Here is a 23,525-nt window from a genome sequence, read left to right as displayed (position 1 = left end):
CATTAATGATCATAACCCCCTGTCACGTTCCATGCTTCATGTCATTCTCATTTTCAATTCACATTTCATACATATTCCTATCGGGGTTATGATTCCAGACAGTTTACTGTGTTTCATGTCACACAATTCATGCCGTTTACATTCACGTATTCCATACAATCATGCCATAATCATTCAAGGACCACATATCGTCACGTGCATAACATATCACATCAAACTAAGCAGCATACATAGCATACATTCACGTTCATATGATTTTGTACTTAAGCACATTAAACTAGTATACAATTTAATGACACGTGCAAATCCACGGGCACGTGCCAACATACAGCAAATAACGCATAACCTACGACGGGTGAGCCACTTACTTGGTTAGCTTAAGTCGTTGTCACGTATATATCATTAATGAAAGTTCGATTCCATCCTTTGAAATCCAAAACAACCTATATGAGCCCATGACATTAGTTTAAAGTTTGAACCCTATAAAATTATTTCTCTAATTTAGATATTAAAATTTTGATATTTCCTTAGACAAAATTTAATGGAGCCTCATGCCCTCTCATATTTATTGTTTTATTTTTAAATTATGTTCAACAAATCTTCCATTTTCTCTCCTCTTGTAATTATTTTCCTTCTGTAAATACATTTTCAGTTCTGTAGAGTAAATAAGATATTCCTCTAATTCTATATTTATTTTCATTCTGTAAATAGATATTGTTGGACAATTTTAATGGCTACTATCTTATAGATTCATGTATCTGCCACTAAAATTTTATTGATCTAACTTTATTTCAACTTACAAAACAAAAAATCTAATTAATTAAAGATTATTAAGTAAAACAAAAAATCTAATTAATTAAAGATTATTAAGTAAAATATGAAAGAATATTTTATTCTGAATTGATTTCTTATAATCATAACTAAACAAAAAAAGGAAAATTTTACAGAGTATTTTAAAATCTCTGGAGGTTGAGGAAAGAGGATACAGTTGCTAGAAGTTAGTGGAGAGAGATGGGTAAATTTTATTTTTATTTTTATTTTTAATTAATCCTTTTTATTATTTAATTATGAATTATTTTTATTTTTATTATTTTGACGTATATATTTTTTATAATTATTTTTATTTGTTTTTTTTTTTTTTTTTTTTTTTTTTTTTTTTTTTTTTTTTTTTTTTTTTTTTTGTGTGGCTATTACAGAAATATTGGTGTGCAAATAAAAATGGTAATATACTCTCTTGAACAAATCATTTCACACTTCATTCACCAGCAACCATACCATTTTTTAATTATTGTGAGAAATTATATTACTAAAAATACTACCAAAAAAATTGCTAAGAAATGGGCAGTTTAATTAGATTATGAATTTATTTAAGTCGAGTTCAAATAAATGAAAATTTATACCCAACCAACTTTAATGGATTTCAATTCAAGGTTTTAAGTTATAATTAGCTAACAACCCTCTGATATTGATAGGCATGAAAGTTACTACCTTTCAATTTACCATATGTTAAACTCAAGTTTATTTTCAAGATCATAAATATGCATTCATGTTTATTTTCAAGATCATAAATACTCATTCATGCTATCCCTATGAAGATTTTGAATATAAAAATAAAAGTAACATATTATACTTCTTAAGCATGAGTTCATTCCTTCGTATTTCTAATGTTTAGATTTACATGCTAGAAATAATTATCTTGTGGAGTGATTCAAATGGTAAGTTTAGAAACGAGTTTTATTTACTTTTGATATTGATCATCAAGATAATCCGTTTCGAAACTTTCCATTTAGTTGATTCCTTATCGTTTTAGAAGTGCTTGGATAATTCATATCTAAAAGTCTGGTTGGTATCAAATGGGTCATTGATCATTAAATTTAGGGATGAGTGTTTGGTTAACTATTTCAAGTAATGGGTGGTCATGATGTCATGATGCTCCATTCGGACATGCTCTTGAATCAGTGATATCTGTTCTTGATAAAACAAAACTACTAGCAGAATGTTCATAATCCACAAGACTAGACATGACAGTGAATCATATTAAATTGAAGCTAAGAAACATAATGAAGGATTCATATAAATGAAGCAACAAAAAGATCAACTTTTGGTAGAGAGAGGGTTCATGGCAGCTTGAATTTCTTCCAAAGTTTTGCCCTTTGTTTCAGGCACAAACTTCGCAACAAACAAAACAGTGAAGCCACATATGCTTGAGAATATGAAGAAGATACCTTCCAAAACAAACAAACAAACAAACACCAAATGATTACTCATCCATTTAAACACATTGAAAAGGTGAGAGTTGTGGGGTTCTTACCTGCAGAGCTCCAGTTTAAAAGAAAGTTGAAACTGTATGAGACAATCCAAGAACCTACCCAACTCACTAATGTAACCAAGCTACCTGCCAATCCCTTCACGTTTATAGGAAATATCTGAACCAGTACAAATCCCAACGAATCAGAATCAAGTCATTCAGCAGCCATCCCCAGTGAAAATGAAGCTTCTAAGTTCATACCTCTGACATTATCACCCAAGGAATTGCTCCCATGCCCAACGAGAAAGATCCCTCGAACGTCTTTGTAGAAATAGCGAAGTTCAAGAGAAAAATTACCAAAGGATTCCAATTATTAAGAACAAGAGACTGAGTAAAGCTAACAAGATTCAACAACAGCCGTATGATATTGTCCACTTTGAGCATAAGCTCTCATAAGCTCTCACTTTGAGCATCAACTCTTTAATTAGTCGATGTGGGACTTTTCTCCCAACAATCCTTAACAATCCTCTCCTCGAACAAAGTACACTAAAGAGCCTACCCTGAGGCCTATGGAGCCCTCGAACAGCCTCCCCTTAATCGAGGCACGACTCCTTCTCTGGAGCTCTCAAACAAAATACACTTTTTGTTCGACACTTGAGTCACTTTTGACTACACCTTCGAGACTCACAACCTCTTTGTTCGACATTTGAGAATTATATTGGCATGACTAGGTTAAGGGCATGATTCTGATATCATGTCAAGAACATGAATCTCCACAATGGTATGACATTGTCCACTTTTGAGCATAAGCTCTCATGACTTTTCCTTTGGTTTTCTCCGAAAGTCTCATACCAATGGAGATAGTATTTCTTATAAACGTTGTGGGACTCCTCTCCCAACAATTTTCATCAAATCTACTACAATGTGCCTCAATGAAGATGAATGAGCATGTTTTCACTTTTAGAACTATGAGAATTGTTCTATAAACCAAGAACTTCAAGCTAGTTTTTGAGCTAATCAACATTACCAGTACACCGACAAAAGCCAACAATGGAGAGTGAGATTGCCATAGTTGGAGATCCTGCACAGTCCAAATGATGGCTCTTTTAGAATATGATGATGAATCATGGAAGCTCCCAAGCACCCTCGGATTCAATGGCTGATAGAAGCTAGAAGTAAACCTTAAAGAGGAACGATAATCCCACACACAAACAACCCAAGCTAGTTCCAGCTGCAGAAATCTGTTTGAATTCAAAGTTTTCATTAGCTTGTTCATCATGTCAGCCTAAACAACGAGCAATTGAATGGCATACCATCAAAAGTGGTCGGCGTCCTGATATATCCATCAAAACTACACCAACAGAAGTCATTAGTATCTGAAAATTCATCGGGGACAATGAAATAAAAGAGGGTTCTAGCAATCACATTTGAAGAACATGTATATAGCGATAGAAGAACCTGAATAACAGCCAATGATATAGTCCCAATATTCCCAGAAAGCCCTGTCCAAATCCAGAGGATTTTGTTCCTTTTAAGTAATCTAATGTTTTCTTATCAAAACAACACTTAAATGCTTGAATTTTTCACATTACCAGCTGTTGTGAACAAAGATTTTACATAGAATTTAATGCCGTTAACCCCTCCAAATTGTTGGAGTGCCATAAGGCCGACTCCTGCCTGACATAGTAGCTCAAAGTCATGATATAAACAAGGGACAAAGAGCTATGGAGTACTAAAAACTCTTACGACTGATATCAAATTCAAAGGCTCACAATGATAGAACGTGTATATTGCCTTTCGAATAACTCAAGAACACTTGTTTCAGGGAGCTGTTTAAGCAATTCTGTATACTCCTAGAAGATCAAGAAACACATATGAAGCCTTTGTTTGATAAAAACAAGTAAAGAGAAAGAACAAGAACGAAATGTACGTGAATTTCTAACACTTCCGCAGAAATATCTTTACTGTTCCCCCTAAGACATTGGAGAGCAGCTTCACAATCTAATGCTCGATCGTTCTTTGCCTATAAACATTACTTATTTCATGATTAATTTAGTATTAGTTACAAAACCATTTTATAAAAGACAACACTTTTAAGAACATAGCTGAGTTTTATTACATATTTGTTTGGTAAAAAGAACATCATATCCACTTGTTCATGTCTCATCAAACAAATATAGGTAATAAAACCAGTTATGAGTTTGACAGTGTCACATACCAACCATCTAGGAGACTCTGGAATGAAGGGAAGCCCTAAAAGTTGTATTAGACAAGGAATTGCTCCTGCAACATGTGAAAATATCATCACTAGTCCGACAGGGTCAAACCCAATAATTGTACGAGCTCATTGCCTATGTATTTTAGGAAAATGATTTAGGTATTTTATGAATAAATCATCATATATTTTAGTAATAAATTGTTTAGCCTCTACTATAAATTCCCTCCAACCTAACAAAGTTTTCATCTCAAGAAATACAAAGCACGTTTTCATCTCAAGAAATACGAATCATAGAGTGCAGTAGTAGTTTCTACAAAGTGTCTTGTAATCTCTTTTCATTAGTTTTAATAAAAAGTGCGAGCGTTTCCCACAAAAAGTTATATTCAACACAACATAAGCAAGATAACGAGAAAGCACTTCACATTAAACCGTCTTCATCGCTAGCAACTACTCTAGTGACCACCTCTAGACACCAACTCCGACGCTACCACCGGTGAGCAACCCTAGCAACCCACCCTAATGGCCGCCTCTAACTACCACTCTATGGGTGATAGACTTAGGTGATCGTAGTACTTTAAATACAAATTTGAACTTGCTAGTTCATGTTGGTAGTCATCCTTTTTAGTAATTTAAACAAAAGGAACGAGAACCCGAAATTATATAAGTAGAAAGGTACCAATTAGGGCAAGAGTCCTCCAGTTGAGGAAAGCTCCAATCAGCCATGTGAGTGAAATACCCAAACATATCATCAACTGTACAAACAAAACAACAAAATAAGGTATTAAACTTATAAAGTTAGTGTAGAAATTCATAATGGTTTCCCGTTTTACCTGATGAACTGTTGTAAATGCTCCTCGAAGTTCCTTTGGCGTTATTTCTGCTATGAACACAGGAACCTGCTCGATCATCGCATACTTCAGCTTTTCTTTTTGTATTTGAACATTAAAGCTATTTAAAATCAGAAAGAGTTGGAGTTCTTAGCAACATATACCACATAAGAGATAACTCCCATTCCGAATCCTACGAGCATTCGCCCCATATCCAACCACCAAGCAACCTATCAGCATTCCAGTGAGGTTTTTGAAGATCGAGAGAAACTCGAAAGTAAAACCACGAAGATTGAAACGGACCTTAGAGAATGCTATAAACAACCATCCCGAGAGGCAAAAGATCTCTGCAAAGCCCATTGTCTGCACACAAAATGAGGAACAGAGGATCAAAGAAGTTTACTGAAAGCTCGAAATCTCCAAGAATGGAAATCTGTTATAAGAGACAAAAAGAAACGAGAAGAAAAGGAAAATGGGAATGAATGAACTTACACCTCTTCTACCAATATAATCTGCCAGTTTTCCGCTCACAATAGCTCCAATCATTGCTCCAATTGTCAATACTGACCCAAACACTGAATACTGATACACAATCAACAAGTTACATCAATTGAATCGTTGGTGAGCAACTTATAAATCTTCCGTACTTGGGTTTTAAGTGTTTAATAGGTTCTTAAACTAGTTTAATCACTAGATATGTCATGTGTAATCTCTGTCTCCGGTCCCGTTTATAAACGAGAGAATTCCCTCTCTCTACTCTCTTCTCTATTCTCCGTTCAGGGTGGACCTATGGCGGGACTCTTGACGGATCTATTGATGACAACCCTCAAAATTGCATTTAACCCATTAATATTGAATCCGAGTATAAAGCATTGGGTGATTTCATAAATTTTTTAGTATAGAACCAAAACGCAATCATATACCAGAAATGAAGAACATAACATCATGAAATGAAGAAAAAGAAGCAGATGCAATTTTCATTCACCTCTGATACAGTAAGAGCCAGGTCAGTCATGATGCCAGACTGAGCAGGTGATGAATATCCAATCTGACAAGAAACAAAAAACATCACAAAACCCATTATTTTCAAATCGCTCGGAATTATGGGCAAAGAGTTGTTACCGCTGTCCCGAAAACGTATGAGCCAGATACAGCAACCAGAGTGGTGACAATGATGGCGAAGGTAGCGCCGCCATGCATGCCATGACTCCGGGGCTCGATTAGAGGATACGAATCGCCTTTCTCCTCGCTCTGTAGGCCCATCTTCGAGGTAGCGGCGTAGCAGAATAGCAAGAGAAAAAATGGGAGATTATGGGAATGATCAATGGAAACACTGATTTTTTTTTTCTTTTTTTCTTTTTTTCTTTTTTTAACGAGTCAATTATAAAGAAATAAAAAGCGAAAGAAATGGTGGTGGTTGGATATGTACTAAAAAAAAACCTAACTTAACTAACTAAGTATTAACTCCCGTAATTTGAGTCTTTCTATCCGAAAATTATTCCTCCAAGAAAGTGTTCGTGTTTGGATGGCAACTCAAGATCAGTTTCAACCTTAATAACTAGCATCCTAGTGACTCTATAGCTCATCTATCGAAAGGTTCGTACTTTCTAAAATCCCTTAACTACTTGGTTTCTTCGTACATGCACTCACAAGTGTTTGTGTTTGTGTTTGTTCGAGTGTCGGTTCCCTAGGTGCTTCACCCATTGAGGCATTTTCGAGTATGATCTACCGTGTTTGTTCTCTCCTTTTCTATCCCTGTCTCAATGGATTTTTCATCCATGAAGCCATAATCTGTCACACAAAATAAAAAAAGTTGGGTTATAATCAGTTTTCGTTCGTTGCTAACTCAACAATATCACATAACTTATCAAGATTCACATGCATGAACGTGATAAATACTTTCTTTGAATTGGGTTATGGAGAACTCTACGACTCGCTGTCTAAAGAAGTCTATAGAACCTATAACCTAAGGCTCAATTTTATTAGCTCATATGAGCTCATCATAACCATATGAATTTCATTTTAGGTTCAGATAATGTAACAACCTGCTTTTTGAGACTTCAAATCATAAACGGTCAAAAAGCTCGATAAAATGTTTCAATTTTTAAAATAAAGGGTGACACGATGGAGTTCAAAAATTTAAATCAAAGTGCGTTAATTACATAAAATATTCGGATACAAAATACGTACGTGGAAGTTTAAAATACAAAATCGAAATAGAAATCTATTCGGTCTTCTTGTCTAGGGTACAATGTCCTCTAACTTTTTTATCTCTTGAGTTTTGACCCGATCCGAGACCTTATTGAGCTATTGATCTTCATCTCACGATGTCTTGTACTCGACTCATTTGGAGTACACCTACACTCATGGGTTCTCTATTAAGTTGTTGGGACATTAGGAAAAATATCATTCGATAATGGTCAACTAAAAGGGATTAATTGGTGAGTCCTTAATAATCCTATTACAGTTTTTCAAGCTTTTAATTCTAGAAAACATGGCTCGTCCAAACCAGCTAGACTTAGAACTAGTAGAGTCTTATCATGCACCGCAAGATTTAACGATAAGTCACAGAGCTCTCATTATAGATAGACCCTAAATTGAGTTAAAAGAAAAAAACGGTTAAAAAATTAAGACTATCAAAAGCCAAAATAACGCAAATATGTATATATATAAATAAATAAAAGGACCAAACTATAGGGTTGCGTTGCTCGCACATGGAGAAAGCAGATAAATCTTTTGAATTTCTTTTGGCGAATAGATCTATTTTCTTACGAATACAGTAAAATATGTCTTAAGACACATCTCTCAGTAAAGTGAGATATTTTGATGTATAAAAGAGACCAAATAGATAAGCAAGGCATACATTAACAATTTGATGTCACACTAATTTAGACATTTTTACACGTTACCATATTTTTAAAATTTGATGTCACACGTTACAATAGTGATGGTAAATGATTCAAGCCTATGCTTTCTTAGTTGATAATACATATCTTAACGAACTGAACCGTGTACAATTTAGCTAGTATATTTGATTAATAGTTAAAAGTAGTATCGTGTCAAACAAAAAGTATCGCTCAAAAAGGCAAGGGTAAAATGGTAATTTTACACCCATACATAACCGACAAAGAACTCGTAACCTTGAGGCAGAAACATGAAGACAAAAATTAAAATAAAAAAACAAAAAAAAAATACAGAAACGAAAAAAGGGAAAGAATTGAGATTTGAGAAAGGAAAAAATGGTTTTTTTTTTTTTTTTTTTTTAAAGTAATTTATGTATGCCTCAAAAAAATACAATTAATATTAACAAATTTTTTTTTTTTTAAAAAAAGGGGAAATTTTATGGTTTCAGCATCTTTGTTAAGATATTCGAATACGTTGTCGTGACCCAACAGCTGTTCCAAACTTTCACAAATTTGCACAAAACACCCTAAAAGTTTGTTATATTGACGATGGCCCCCTCTTCTTTGCATTAATTACGCTTCTCCCGTGAAGCGAGGCGGTTGAATGGAGTGTTGGAGGAGGTTTTGTTGAGTCCGCTCAACGCCTTTATGGAAAATTCCAATTCGCACCTATTTTTTATTATATTGGTTTTGTTTCTATTTGCCCATTTTTGTCATTTCACCCTTTATATGCTTTTTTTTTTTTATTAATTTTGAAGTATTCATTTAGGCTATACGCGTAAGAAAGACTCGATCACCGAAAAAATTCAACCAATCCAATCCTTCTGGACTATATTAATGTAGAAGATTATAAGGGTGTTCAAAAAATCGGATTCCCCGAAAAACCCGACCAATCCAATCCAACCCACAATTTGGATTGATCGAGTTATGAACATCTTTTTGGGTGGGTTAGGTCAAGATTGTTGGATGATGAAAGTCCAACATCGGCTAATTTAGGGAATGATCATGGATTTATAAAGAAAGAATATTCTCTCTATTGGTATGCGCCATGGGAAACCCAAAGCAAAGCCATGATAGCTTATGCTCAAAGTGGACAATATCATACCATTATGGAGAGTCGTGTTCGTCTAACAAAGATGAATGAATTTTTTTTACTTGGGTTGGTGTATGGATTTCCCTAAAACTAAATTAGATTAAACTGAACCGACTCGAATTTATTATTAATTTTAAAAAATATTTTTTTTAATGATACAATTATATATCTACATATATTTATTTAATTTTATAATTATGTTTTATTATTTATTCTCCTATCACTCTTAAAAATAATTTTTTAACTATTTTGTTCGTAATTTTTCAAAAAAATATATTAATTTAATTGTAAATCTTAATTAAATAAATGTTTCAAAATAAATAAATAGATAAATATTTTATTTTTATTAAAAATAAAAATTTGAATGAACACCCAGCTTATCCACGTTATCGTCTCCATCATATTGCATCTCGTCTATTTGAAAAGAAAATTTAAAATAATTTTGATAACTTATTAATTTACTTAGTAATTAAGTAACTCGCTTGTAATTAACAAGTTACATTAGTCGTGTTTTCAATATATTTAAATTTACTAATTAATGGCTCGTTTAAAGGTTTTAGTTTAAATCGAATTCTAAGTCCAACTATTCACTTGTTTCATAAGCTGGGATCGCCTATCCCGATTCTAACTCGAGCTCTTTACTGGGTTTGCTTCTCAATTTATTACTAGTGACAACATCCTTCCGTTGTATGTTCTTTGTTTCCCAATGAAGCCTTTGCGTTTTAATGCAAATCTCATGGTATTCTAACTAACCTTCACTTGGTTTTCCTATTCATGTTTACTATGAACTTTAGGCTGGTATGTAAGATTTGCTCTCGGTCAAGTATGACTTGTGTACTAGACGCTCTAATAGTCTGAAATAGGCTACAACTCGATGATTAGGAATACTAATTTTCCTAACTTAGCACTCAGGACGTCGATTACGACTTTCCATAGAGTTTAATAGACTAACGAGCAACATGTCATAAAATACGCATAACAAAGATGAACTCTTAACAAGTTCATATTCTACTCATGTGAACATAGTTATAGCTAACTAAGTCCCACTATCCTTCCACCGACAGGAGAGGGAGGTTACGCTGCTCTATAAAGCCAGCCTCACGCGATTTCCTCCATCTCTAAAGGACGCTGCCTCTGGGCCTTCACCCAAGCACAACAGCCCAACTCCATACTTGGAATGGACGTACCAGATATTCACTCCATGGACCCTACTCATTGAGCTGAGCTAACCTCCCACTACTCTAATGCCCCTCATTTGAGTTACAAGCCCACATTACCAAGCTCGGCCATTAAAAACTACGATTCCAACGGGGCCGTCGCATTGCACAATGCAGGGGGCTGAGACACATGTGGAGCCTTAGAGCTCCGTTGGATCGAAGATATTACTGGGCGAGCTTGGTAATGCAAGTGGTTGGAGGTTGGCTCAGCCCAATGAGTAGGGTCCCCTAATCACTTTTAGAAGGTTTGATATGCTACTTGAGTAAAACGTCCCTAAATTGGTGATTTCTTTCCAATTTTTTCTAATTAAAACTTATTTTAAATAAGTTTTTATGGCTAATATGGATCAACACGTGGGTTCTTACCGAAGGCTATAATTTGAATTCGCTTCTCAATTTTATTTGTTTTTATAAATGTCGAGAGATTTGAATATTATTAAAATAAAATATTTAATCTAAACTAACCCAACTCTAATTAATTGAAATGGGTTAGATTTAGAAAAAAAAAAGTAAAATTCCAAAAATACCCTCGATCCACTAGGTGGGAAATGGTAATTTTACACGCCATCTTCCTTACAGTGTAATCTTAACAAGAACACAGCGCACGAAGAGCTCATAACCATGAGGCGGAAACACAGCGACATAAAAATATAAAAAAAATAATAATAATAAAATGAAAAATTAAAATTGAGATTTATAATAGAAAGAGAAAGGAACCGTGTCTGTAACTGAAGGTCAAACTACACCTCAAAACGACGCCACCACCACCACCGCCACCGTAGCCACCGCAACGAAACGACACTGTTTTCCTCGCCGGCGAACTCTACCGCCGCTGCCATGTCCTTCCTTTTCGTTTGCTGATTCCCGATCGCTCTCCGCCTTACTCCTTGGTCCATTTCTCCGGTGACGGCGGGGTAATCCAGCCTTCTCTCTTTTGCTTCTGATTTGATTATGAAGAGCTACGCTAAGGTTAATAGCAACAACAGTAGCACCACTAACAAGAGCGCCAACGGCTTTCTTCCGAATTCATTGAAATTTATTTCGTCCTGTATTAAAACTGCTTCTTCCGGTGTCCGCTCAGCCAGTGCTACCGTTGCTGCCTCCATCTCCGGCGATGCTCACGATCACAAGGATCAGGTCTACTTTACTTCTTTATTTTAATTTTTGTTTGTTGGGGATTTCGTTACTTGGGGAAGTGATTTTACGTTTTCCCCAAGTTTGCGTTTGGATGAGTTGACGATTGGATTGGGAGAGAGTTCGGCAGATTTGTATGTTTTGGGGGGGTTTTAGGGCTGTATCGATGATTTTGGGTGTTTTAGTGCCGTCATTTTTGGTTGTTTAGAATGCTGGAGGATAAGAGAGATTAAACATTGAGAATATTTGTTCATCAAGTCTCTGGTTGCCTTTAGCTACTGCAGATTTGGTATCTCGAGGCTCCTAAGATCATCTGTTGGAAAGAAAATGAGAATTGAGGAGAATGTGAACTAATTACTTAGTTCAGCATTTTTTTCCCGTCAAATCTACATGACCACCGCTGGTTTAATGAGTGATCTTACCTAAGGATCCTGTGAGTTTAGGATTTCTTTTACTTCTTTTGATCCTTTGCATTTTGTATGGTCTGGGAGATTCTTTCGGAAATTTCAATTTTTTTGAACTTCAATTGTAGAAACATTAGATACTTGTGTTTGTTGCTAAATAAAGGGCTTTTCCCCCCCTTCTCATCTTTCTTTTTATTATATTAGTCTATTCTTTGTTGAGTGTGTGCACTGATTTTGCTAGGATATTTCGAGTAGTTGGCAAGTAAAAGAAAAGAACCATTTGTAAGCGTGTGTTTTTAGTTTTATGTAGGGTTGTTTGATTGGAGAACAATAAACCAACTTTTAGGACAATGCGAGGGTTGGTGTTTTGGATAAAGCTTTATTCTTTCAATATTGCTGGTCTGAAAGCGCAAGTTCTTTGGATTTTAGCATTTCTTATGCATTTATTGTTCGAGATGCATTATATGTTTTCTTTTTCATATTTTATTCTATTTTGTTTTACTAAGAGGATTTCTCGCTGATTAGTACTCTATACTCTGCTCTACTACTAACCTCGAGTACCAACTTGAGCTTGACTTAATTTGTTCATATATATATCCTCGACCAAAATATTAGAAGTTTGAATCTCCACCTTACAAGTTGTTCAAGTAAAAAACAAAAAAAATTACTAGTCTACTACCAGAAGTGCAGCCATGTTTGTTAGAGTGAAAACATGAACTACGGAGAACCTACAAAGAAAAGAAGCAACACTATATGAAGAATTTTGTGAACCTGAGAACCTATTGGGATATCATTAGGATCATATAAGTCTTTAAAAGAAATTTTTGCTTTTGTTTTGAATTTGCTTTATCATATGTATACCACCTTGATTTGATTCTTTATCATTAAGTAAGTCATTTTGATGTGGATGTTTAAATTTGTAGCAGCATTTTGATCAGAAATTTTCCTATTTGGAACTAGAAAAATATTATTTTACAAGTAGATTTTTCTGTGATGCAATGCATCTTTAATGCAACAGACCTATTCTGTGTGGAATATATTTGTTTTCTGTAGTACTTTCTCTAGCATGTCATATTGTGGTGCAATGCGCAGTTTAGTAAGAATTCTCAATTGTGATCAAACAGGTATTATGGGCTGGATTCGACAGACTTGAGCTCAGTCCATCCTTCTTCAAACATGTGCTTTTAGTTGGTTATACAAATGGCTTTCAAGTTCTTGACGTTGAAGATGCTCCCAACGTCAGCGAACTGGTTTCAAGACGGGATGATCCAGCCACATTCTTGCAGATGCAGCCTCTTCCGGCTGAGTCTGCTGCTGGTCAGGAAGGCTTTGGAGCATCACACCCAATTCTTTTGGTTGTCGCATGTGATGAGACCCAGAGTTCAGGTCTGATGCAAAGTGACAGAAATGGGTTGGTGAGAGATGGATATCCTAATGGTCATTCAGAGAACATTACCCTCTCCCCTACGGCTGTTAGGTTTTACTCATTAAAATCTCGCAGTTATGTTCATGTTCTGAGATTTCGCTCAACTGTGTACATGATTAGATGCAGCCCCAAAATTGTGGCTGTTGGTCTTGCATCACAAGTAAGCTTATATTATGCTCATGAATATTATTTGTAATTAAGAAAAAGATTTCTATTTCCTTTTTCTTTCTGATACATAATTAACCATATAAAACACTTGGCATACAATTGCCTTAACAATGGATGTGTTTTTTTTCCCAAACTAATCAAATGGATGGATGGTTGCTGGTCTTGTAGTTAAGGAAGACCATTTTCTGGGGGACTTTTAAAAAATCAAGACTATTTTCTGATGGATTAAAAAAAAAAAAAAAATCAAAACTATCTTTTGCTAGTTTTGCTGTTTAAACCAATAATGTGTTTCCTATGAATATTAAACTGATTATGAAGGATGGTCCATTGCTTACATTTCAATTTTTTTTTAATTATTTACTCCTTTTGTTTACAGATTTATTGCTTTGATGCTCTCACCCTTGAGAGTAAATTTAGTGTTCTCACTTATCCAGTTCCTCAATTGGGTGGCCAAGGACCAACTGGGGTTAATATTGGCTATGGACCTATGGCTGTAGGTCCTAGATGGTTAGCTTATGCTTCCAACAATCCTTTGCAGTCCAATACTGGCCGTTTAAGCCCACAAAGTCCTACACCTCCTGGTGTAAGCCCATCAACATCACCTAGCAGTGGAAGTTTGGTGGCCCGATATGCCATGGAATCTAGTAAGCATTTGGCTGCTGGGCTAATTAATTTGGGTGACAAGGGTTATAAAACATTGTCTAAATACTATCAAGAGTTTGTACCTGATGGTTCCAATTCTCCACTATCATCAAATTCAAGTCGAAAAGTTGGCCGGCTGGCATCAACAGAAACGGATGCTGATGGAATGGTTAGTCTTTTGACTTTTATACCGTAAGTTTTGCATGTGCATTGAAAAATAGTCTGATATATTTTTGCGATAGTTACTTATATTAATCAACATGTTATATCTTCTTTTGATATTTCTGAAAGCAGTAAAATATAAAAAGTAAACGGATATTGCATAGCAACCTACTAACGTTTGTGATTAAAGGTTGTCAATGTTATGCATCTTGTTCTGTGAATGACACTGAAGTTTTTGGGTATTGGCTACTAAGATTTGGCTTCTATCCTATCATTTTAGGGAGCTCAGGTATCAACTACTTAATACTTCCTACTGCTAGTTAGAGTCTGATCATATGAATGAGGACATATTTATACTATTCAATATGGGAAATTCTGATAGCTTTGCCCCCGGTTTTCAACGTTGCTCTTTTTGCAGGTTGTTGTGAAAGATTTTGTCTCTAAAGCTGTTGTATCACAATTTAAGGCTCACTCAAGTCCAATTTCTGCACTTTGTTTTGATCCAAGCGGGACCCTTCTAGTTACTGCCTCAACCCATGGTAGCAATATTAACATTTTTAGGATTATGCCATCCCGCCTACAAAATGGATCTGGTACTCACAGCTATGATTGGAGTTCCTCCCATGTGCACCTGTATAAGCTTCATCGTGGCATGACATCAGCTGTACGTTCTTGCCTTTTCATTAACTTTTCATTAACTCTTATGTGCTTACAAGTGGTCCTTTTTATTGCTCTCAATCCAGGTAATACAAGATATTTGTTTTAGTCACTATAGTCAATGGATAGCTATTGTCTCTTCCCGGGGAACTTGCCATATTTTTGCTCTTTCACCTTTTGGAGGTGAAACTGTTCTTCAAATGCACAATTCTTTAGTTGATGGGCCTAATCCTTTACCAGCTTCATCTGTCCCTTGGTGGTCAACTTCATCTTTTATCACAAACCAGCAATCCTTTTCTCCTTCTCCTCCTCCTACTGTCACTCTTTCTGTGGTTAGCAGAATTAAGAATTGTAATTCAGGATGGCTTAATACTGTCAGTATGTCAGCTGTTTCGGCATCTGGAAAGGTTTCCATTCCATCAGGTGCTGTTTCTGCTGTTTTCCATCGTTGCACACCTCAGAATCTGCAATCTCCTCAATTAGGTTCGAATACTTTGGAACATCTATTGGTGTTTACTCCTTCTGGCCATGTGATTCAACATAAACTGCTTCCACCAATGGGGGGAGAATGTGGTGAAACTATTTCGAGAAGCCCAAATGCTTCAATGCAGATGAAAGATGAGGAATTGCGAGTTAAAGTTGAACCTATTCAATGGTGGGATGTTTGCCGAAGAGCTGCTTGGCCAGAGAGAGAGGAATGCATATCTTCTATTACTCTCAGGAGAAAAGGAACTGCAGAAGCTGTTGAGGATACATCCTATAAACATGAGCATCTTGAAGCCCAAGAGTCAGAAAAGCCACGTGACTGTTCTCTCTTATACCTATCCAATTCTGAGGTGCAGATAAACTCTGGGAGGATACCTATCTGGCAGAAATCCAAGGTATTGGTCATAGTGCCTTTCTGATTTTTTTTTTCAGGCATTTATTAAGTTGGTGTTTTTTCCTCTCTATTGCAGGTACATTTCTATACAATGAGTTTTCCTGGGTCTAATGAGCCAAGTAGCATAAAAGATCACATGAATGGGGAGATTGAGATAGAGAAAATACTTACTAATGAGGTGGAAATTAAGCGGAAGGATTTGCTTCCAGTTTTCGACCATTTTCGTGGGGTACAGTCTGATTGGCATGGCAGGTGATGATAATCGTGTCTCATTTCATTGCTGTAAATTTGTGTTGCCATATTCTTTTAATTTAATATCCCGTATTAGTTGGCAGGATTTTCTGTTTTTTGTCTCACCTCTTCTCTTCCAATGTATTAGGATAATTCATACCTCTAGCTAAGGAAGGAATAAAAATTGGGCAAGACATAACCTGATAGACCTCAATTCCGATTTACATATGTTAGGAATGGGACTTGTAAGATGGGATTAAGACTAATGAGTAGCGTCATGGATAGTTATAGCCTTATAGGTAGCTGCAGGTGGCTACGGGTGGTTATTTAGTCATGTGGGATCAATGTTAGATAGTCAATTAGCTATGTGTTGTGTTTGTAGTTAATAGTTGTAGAAGGGAAGAGGGGAGGGCTGCTTTTAAATGTTGTTGAGCATAGGAAGGAGAGTTTTTCCGACCTCTCAAATGTGTAACTAGGTTGTAATCCTTCTCTTATTATCAATAAGGGGTTTCTCTAGTGATCGTGCTAACAAAAACTTCTTTCTGCAAATATTTTTTTGATTTTTTTCTTTCGATAGATTCCAAAAGAAAGCCATAATGAGGTTTTTCCATAATAGGGCTTTTGCATTCTTGAAAGGGTGGTACCTTAAGGTCATGTCCAATAGATCCTTTACCTTCCTAGGAAATGTGAGATGCCAATAGATCCTTTACCTTCCTAGGAAATGTGAGATGCCATCCGAATATATTGAAAATTGTTGTTTAGAAATGCAGAGAATCAATGGCTAGTTGAACAATAATTCTAAAATGACATCTTTAGTGTCACTACTATGGACTGCGTTTAGAGACCCTCCTCCTTGGTGTTATTCCTGTAGTTATCCATTTTTTGCAAGTGCTAGGCTGTGGATCGCCATCACTTGTGGGGTTGTTAGCTTTTTCAGTCTCTTTGGGCTCAATGATTGACTTTATTCGAGTTATGTTTGGCTTGGAATAGAGATTGCTTTGCTTTGGTGGAGGAGGTGTTTTTGGGTTTGCTTTTTCGAGATGAGGGCAAAGTCTTGTGGCACGCTAGTTTATTTGTCATTTTGTGGGGTATTTGACTTGAGGAGAATGATAGGATTTTTAGAGATGTAGAGAGGCGGTGAGATTTCATGCGTCTTTGTGGGCGTCAATTCCTATTCCTTTTTGTAATTATGATCTTTGCTTGAATTTGTTGGATTGAAGTTTGTTTCTGTTGTTAGTTTTTGGATTCCTATTTTATTTATTTATTTATTATTATATTTTTTTGTAGGTTTGGTTTTTTGCATGCCCTTGTTTTTCTTTCATTTTTCTCAATGAATGATCAGATTCTTATATATATATGTATATATATATATATATAATTTACTACTATTGTTAATAGGAATGGCTTATTCTTTAAATGTTTGTCTTCAATATTTAAAACCTAAGTATAAAAGTAGCAGTAGTTTAAACTGTTACAACTCAACTTTATATTTTTAAAGAACGTGACAAATTAATATTATTCTTCTAATAATTACACGAGACATAGAGACTTTAAGCCTTAGCGTGGTTTCATAGAGGCATAAGTGTTTCCTATGAAAAAGAAGCCCTTAGTCTTGAGGCTAATAGTTAGAGCCTCTAGGCGTCTGGTTCTATAGCCAATAGTTTTTTCAAACATTGATCATGAGAAAGCCTTGATGAAGGTTACCCAAAGAATTTCCTTTTCCTTGCTGAAGTGTTTCCCATGATCAAGATAGAATTACCATCATACATGGAGGATTGATCCATCAGGCTCCTTTACGAACAAGTCTTCCTTTCTGAAGATGACCAACGGGACAATGAGAGTGAACTATCCCCTAGTAGGTTTAATTTGGAAGTTCAAGATTCCTCAAAAGTTTAAGTCATTTTATGGCCTTTGGCTTATAGAAGCCTAAATACCTACGAAAAGCTACAGACAAAGTTTTGAAATTGGGTGGTTTCGCCCTCAATCAGCTGCTTTTGCCTGCAAGAAGTCGTTTGACCACATTTTCCTGCAGCTTGATGCTTGTTTATGGCCAAGGGGTGGTATTCTATTTTCAATGAGCTTGGGGGTGGACTTTTGTCTCTCTAAGAAGATCGAAGAGTGGGTTTTTGAAGTGCTTGATATGAGTGTCTTTGGAGGGAAAAGGGAGGCTATTATGGTGATGGCTTCCTCCTTTGGAGCCTTTGTAAAGAAAGGAAAATTTGGTTATTTGAAGATAAGTGTTTTTTTTTCAGTCCTTTGGCTTTTGATGCAGCATAATGTCTCTTGGTGGTGTATAAACCACACTAAATTCTTTTGTAATTATAGCGTTTCGACAACTATTACAAGTGGAAGAGTCGTCTTTGATAGTTCTTTGGAGAAGGGTTCCCTCTACTCCTTTCTCTCAGGTTGTTCTGTGGTATTTTTTAGTAATATACATCTTTGTTTCTAGTTAAAAAATGAGAGTTTTTATGCCTTTTGCATGATGTAAATGTTACTGGTGGTTGTGCAAGATGTGTTAGGCTTTCAACAACTTTGTACTCTGTCTGTGCATGCTGCAGAAGATTTATGTTGATGCTTTGTGTATTCAATTGTTGCTTATTTTTCCTCGAATACTGCCAATGTCTTAATCCATTTGTTCTTTTATTTCGTTAGCCTTTTGCTGTTGATGTGTGCATTTCTTGCACAATGTCTTAAGAGAATGGTTCATGTGAGTAAAATCTGTGATATATGTATTTTACGCTTGCTTGGTACTGAATTGCTTACCTTGATGCCACGTGATTCCATATCAATAAGTGAATTGTAAAGACACTTAGTTGGCTGAAAGTTGGAGTTGGTTTCTTTTGCAGGAGCCATGCTGGAGCAAAAAGCTCTAGCCCAAGTTTAGATTCTCATAGCGCTGGAATGAAGTATTCAGAAGGTGATATCATTTCAGGTATAAAGTTGGATTCACCTGGCTTGGAGGAAAATTCAGCTGGTTATTATAAACACTCGTTTTTTTTCAAGTTTATCAATTCATTATATTCCAGTGTCTCCTTTTTCCCTAACCTTCTACTATGATTTTCAGATGTGTCTTATGCACCCATTGCCAAGTCTGTGGGTGACATTAAGATGGAAGAGAAGGATGGATCGGTTTTGTCCTCGCCAGTTATGAAAGAGAAGTCTTTCCAAGAATGGGCTTCGGTTTCTTCTAAACAATCTAGCACTGGACTTTCCCCAGTTGAAGGCAGTGATTTTACTAACAGCCCGTCAACGGTAACAAGTTGCTCACTCTCCACCGATAGAACTATTTTAAGAGCGGTTCAGTCGTCCAAATGTGGAGGGGTCAGTGAGGGCTCGAATACAAGTTCCAACCGTTCTGACTTGAGTATGAATATTCTTGATGAGGGACCAACGGGTGACTCATTTGATTACGAACCATTCTTTCAAGAAGAATATTGTAAAGCGATGGGTCTTAGTAACTGCCGTGACCCACCAGCTTTAACTGACGACATAGACAGTAGTGGTAGTCCTCATTACAGGGAGAAATGTGAGGAAGATGGGGACACTGATGACATGCTTGGTGGCATATTTGCTTTCTCTGAGGAAGGTACAAATTGGGTGAAAATTTTGTTAATATTTTATTCTTATTTCTAGAGTGGCTTGGCTTGCGGAAGAAAAATCTGCTGTTCTGTTGCCACAAGGGTAAATGGCTCTGGCAGACTAACTAATGAATTAAATTAACAAATTTCTGAATTTAACACACATACAAAACATTTATGGTGGTGACAGTATTAAAGGTATGTTTGGATGTAATCAAAATCATTTGAAGTGTTTTGTGAAAAAGGCACTTGTAGAGTTCTTTTGGTGCAAGTGTTTGATTGGAAAGTATTTCGAAAGTACTTTCAACGAGGATAAAACCAAATACTAAAATGATTTGTTGTTAGTAACATATCCAGAATCACTTGTCCTAGAAGCACTCGGAACACACCTTACAAAATTTACTTCACCAATAGTTGCTTTATGTTTCAAAGAGACACTTGTTGGTGGTTGTGGTTCATTGAAGTGATGTGTTCATATAAGATTGCACAATTGGAAGAAAGAAACCGGAGTTATATCTGTTTATTGTATTTTAAGTAAACTGATGGTTTCATTGTGTTTTATTTTCCTGATGAGCTCAATAGCAGGATGTGAACTGCATATTTGTATGTAAATAGTTATGTTTCTTCGATTTTGGGCTAAATCTTGAACTGTGACATTTATTTCTCATGTTTGGTTTACTTAATATTGCTCATGTCTATAGTTATGAAGTCCTATTCACAGCACTCATCTGTAATTTAATGCCACAAATTCATCTTGCAGGGTAGTATTTCTTCGCATGTCATAGTGTTCTGTAATAATCGACTGTTGGATTTCAAATGCCTCAGAGAACAGTCTGCTGGTTGTCATCGTCGTCGTCGTGTTAGAGCGTCTATCCTAATTAATAAAATTGGGCTTGTTGGATTTCGATGAGTACAATGCTACTGACAGATAGAAGTGATATGTTATTGATGGTAGCACTTGTGGGACTGGTACCTAGTTTCCTCATTTCCTCCCCTTTGAGTTCTGTGTACATACTGTAAATTGAAATTCATAGCTCAAATGATTTGTGGTCAGTGTTCTTACCAATGCTGTGTAATATTATTATTCATTCTTCGAAGAAAAATGAAAAAAAAAAAAGGGAATAAAGTGAAAAAAATGAATAGTTTATTGCTGCTGTACTGTACTGTAATTTTCTCATTCAGATTTCAAATTCTTGTTTGGAAAAACTTATCAGATTGTGGAGGTTATTTTGTGGTTGTTTCTGCAGGAGCTGCTGGAAGAATTGACACTCTAGGAATTAAAGCTATATTACAACCCATCTTTACAATGAAGGAACCAAGGTCTGTCAAATGCCATTATATGTTTTTTCTTTTTTTTCTTTTTTTCTTTTTTTTTTTTTAAGATAATAAAGAAGTGAAAATTTTCAGTTACCAAGTATTAGAACATTCTTGATTTATGCGTATGCTTAGTGATGGTAACATTCGCTAAATTTCCACATCATAAAGAATTTCTAGGAACAAGTTATGGTGTTGGAAATAATGTGAGATATTTACTTTTTGAAATTAGGTAGGAGTGAAGTGAAGTGAAGTAGATATGTGAAGGTTTATAAGTCAGAGTCATTTTATAGGAAGATGAACTTTGATTTGTGGCAAGTGCAAGTAGAAGGATGTTCTAATATAAAATTTGTGTTGCACAAGGCCTTGAAGGGAAACGAGTGATGATACTTTCAAAGAGTTAAAACGACGATGGTGGTCCAATGATAGTGTGCTAGTACAGGTTCTAAGAAGTCCAGCATGAGTGATAAATTAAGAGACTAAATTCTCTCTTGCAAATGTGCATGAAATTTGATTATGAGAAAAAGAAAAATCGTACTTCATGGGAGCACTCAGCCTTGATAGCTAGAAATTGAAAAAAAATGACTCTGTGCAAAAGAAAGATAGTTGGGAATGCAGACAATCTGAGCACATGAAAAAGGATTGTCCTCATAGAGTAAGTTCGTTAATTAGATGTTGACGTTACCTCGTTTGTCAGAGAAGATATAGTTACTTTAGCATGTATATGGAAGTCAGACGTTCATCCTTATAGCATGTATACAGATAATGATGTCAATAGTCAAAGAACTTGCAGGTGAGCCAAGTAGGTGGAAGTTGGTATTATAAATTTCAATAGGACAAAGGAAAGTCTTGGAAAGTGACATTTTAAGTAGTGACTTAATGCTTGTTACTTTTACAAGTGAGTTCTTTGTAAAAATTTCTTTTGAGAAGTTACTGGCCATCACTTCGAACATATACACGCTAAAAATAGTTAGAGATGTCTATTTAATCTATGAGATTAGAATCTGGCCGAGATTCACTTCTAATGGGGTAGAAAATCCCCATTTAAATGGATAATGTGGGAGGGAACATGGAGAGATTTCTTCCCGAACCAATTGGGACCGAAGACAAAGATTATATTCCCTACCTCACTTTGTAGGAGAATGTGAGAATGTGGGAGGGAGTAGAGAGATCTTTTATTTTTAACTTTATTTAAAGCAAAACTCTTTTTACTTGCTAGGAACAAATACATCATCAGAAATAATGAATATGTTTAAATGGAAAGTCGATTGAAAACTTTTCTCAAAGTTATGACGAAAGAAATTCTATAATATAGGTGTGCACTCGGGATTCCCGTTTTTGGTACTAAATTTTCAAGTTATTTTTTTCAATCTTACACACCCCTTATCAAAATCTGATCAATACACCATTTCACACGTTCCTTAATATATAACAAATTAAAGTGGAAACACTAAAAAAACATAAAACTATTAGAGCCTTGCCTCACACCATAGTGTTGTTTTTACTTAAACATTATATTCGAAAAGGATAAATATTAAAAACATTCAGCAAATCAATTGACCAAATTTATTTTTAAAACAAAATACTCGCCCATGAGCTATTTAAATTAGGATTGTTTAGCTTGACTTAACTGACACATAAGTATCCTATACCAAAATAATAATAAATAAGGGACTCAAATTGAGTTGAACTTTCTCAAAGTTGTACATTTTTAGTTAAAAAAATTCGAGGTTTCGATTCTCTTGAAGATGTAAGGCCGGAGTATATTGACTTTTAGCCTTCGAAATATTTCATTTCATTTTTAATCTTGAGTGGAGTTGAGGACAAATATTTAAGAATTAAGCTATATTCGTAGTTTAAAGTTGTTCTTTCAGAATTAGTCATTATATTCTACACCAAGACGATAATTATAATCTACTTGCAATCAGTGTAGAAGGAATAATTGTCTTCAAAATAACGATCAGTAAGCGTCATTCTTCTATAGTTTCAAATTATACGTGTTGAATTATTTACGACCATTGTAGCTATCAACTTCTCATATGATTTATTTATGTTTTTATATAAATAAATCATATACAAAGTAGGGCTCATAATCCACCCTATAGTTGTTTGTAGCTAATTGTTTGACAGTTTATATTAATTAATAAAAGATAAACGTTAGTACATCAGCACCAGTGGTCTAGTGGTAGAATAGTACCCTGCCACGGTACAGACCCGGGTTCGATTCCCGGCTGGTGCATTTTTTTCTCACGCCATAAAGATTTTTTTTTCTTCACTTTGAGCGACTGATTGGGTTCAATCACGTCCGTCCGATCTTCAAGATGACATAAGTGTCTTTAAAAAATACTTTTCTTTTTTTGAAATTTTTTGAAATTTTATTCCAAATGAATAAATAATTACAAAAAAAAAAAAAAAAAAAAAAA

The 23,525-nt window shown here is 35.4% G+C and overlaps 2 protein-coding genes and 1 non-coding gene across 3 annotated transcripts; 2 read left to right on the top strand and 1 right to left on the bottom strand.

The window, feature by feature from the left end:
• Nucleotides 1–2,022: 2,022 nt before the first annotated feature.
• LOC111438874 (sugar transporter ERD6-like 5) lies at nt 2,023–6,603 on the bottom strand. Its single transcript, XM_023076702.1, has 18 exons — nt 6,416–6,603; nt 6,279–6,341; nt 5,786–5,875; nt 5,597–5,656; nt 5,458–5,523; nt 5,297–5,362; nt 5,143–5,218; nt 4,467–4,531; nt 4,179–4,271; nt 4,021–4,101; nt 3,841–3,925; nt 3,707–3,750; nt 3,562–3,624; nt 3,430–3,489; nt 3,276–3,329; nt 2,510–2,569; nt 2,312–2,426; nt 2,023–2,225 (listed from the first exon to the last, which is right to left on the bottom strand). Exons 1-18 carry the CDS (start codon nt 6,554–6,556, stop codon nt 2,095–2,097), a joined length of 1,413 nt encoding a protein of 470 aa, XP_022932470.1. The 5' UTR covers nt 6,557–6,603; the 3' UTR covers nt 2,023–2,094.
• A 4,620-nt stretch (nt 6,604–11,223) lies between these two features.
• Nucleotides 11,224–20,935, top strand: LOC111438868 (autophagy-related protein 18h-like). The gene is made up of 9 exons (XM_023076690.1): nt 11,224–11,643; nt 13,169–13,630; nt 14,015–14,449; nt 14,861–15,106; nt 15,186–15,980; nt 16,056–16,231; nt 19,057–19,142; nt 19,275–19,796; nt 20,549–20,935. Exons 1-9 carry the CDS (start codon nt 11,458–11,460, stop codon nt 20,551–20,553), a joined length of 2,913 nt encoding a protein of 970 aa, XP_022932458.1. The 5' UTR covers nt 11,224–11,457; the 3' UTR covers nt 20,554–20,935.
• Nucleotides 20,936–23,270: 2,335 nt separating this feature from the next.
• TRNAG-GCC lies at nt 23,271–23,341 on the top strand. Its single transcript has one exon. It is a non-coding gene; the product is annotated as a tRNA-Gly (tRNA).
• Nucleotides 23,342–23,525: the final 184 nt, after the last annotated feature.

This window comes from Cucurbita moschata, unplaced genomic scaffold (genome assembly GCF_002738365.1).
Source record: "Cucurbita moschata cultivar Rifu unplaced genomic scaffold, Cmos_1.0 Cmo_Scf00003, whole genome shotgun sequence".
Taxonomy (NCBI): domain Eukaryota; kingdom Viridiplantae; phylum Streptophyta; class Magnoliopsida; order Cucurbitales; family Cucurbitaceae; genus Cucurbita; species Cucurbita moschata.
This window is presented reverse-complemented; position numbering and strand designations above follow the sequence as displayed.

Excerpts from the sequence above, each read along its gene's own strand:
- LOC111438874 (XM_023076702.1), bottom strand. The coding sequence starts at position 6,556 with ATGGGCCTACAGAGCGAGGAGAAAGGCGATTCGTATCCTCTAATCGAG. Across the intron at positions 3,625-3,706 it reads TATCATTGGCTGTTATTCAG|ATACTAATGACTTCTGTTGG; the intron begins GTTCTTCTATCG and ends ATGAATTTTCAG. Across the intron at positions 3,490-3,561 it reads GACGCCGACCACTTTTGATG|ATTTCTGCAGCTGGAACTAG; the intron begins GTATGCCATTCA and ends GAATTCAAACAG.
- LOC111438868 (XM_023076690.1), top strand. The coding sequence starts at position 11,458 with ATGAAGAGCTACGCTAAGGTTAATAGCAACAACAGTAGCACCACTAAC. Across the intron at positions 11,644-13,168 it reads CTCACGATCACAAGGATCAG|GTATTATGGGCTGGATTCGA; the intron begins GTCTACTTTACT and ends GTGATCAAACAG. Across the intron at positions 16,232-19,056 it reads CAGTCTGATTGGCATGGCAG|GAGCCATGCTGGAGCAAAAA; the intron begins GTGATGATAATC and ends TTTCTTTTGCAG.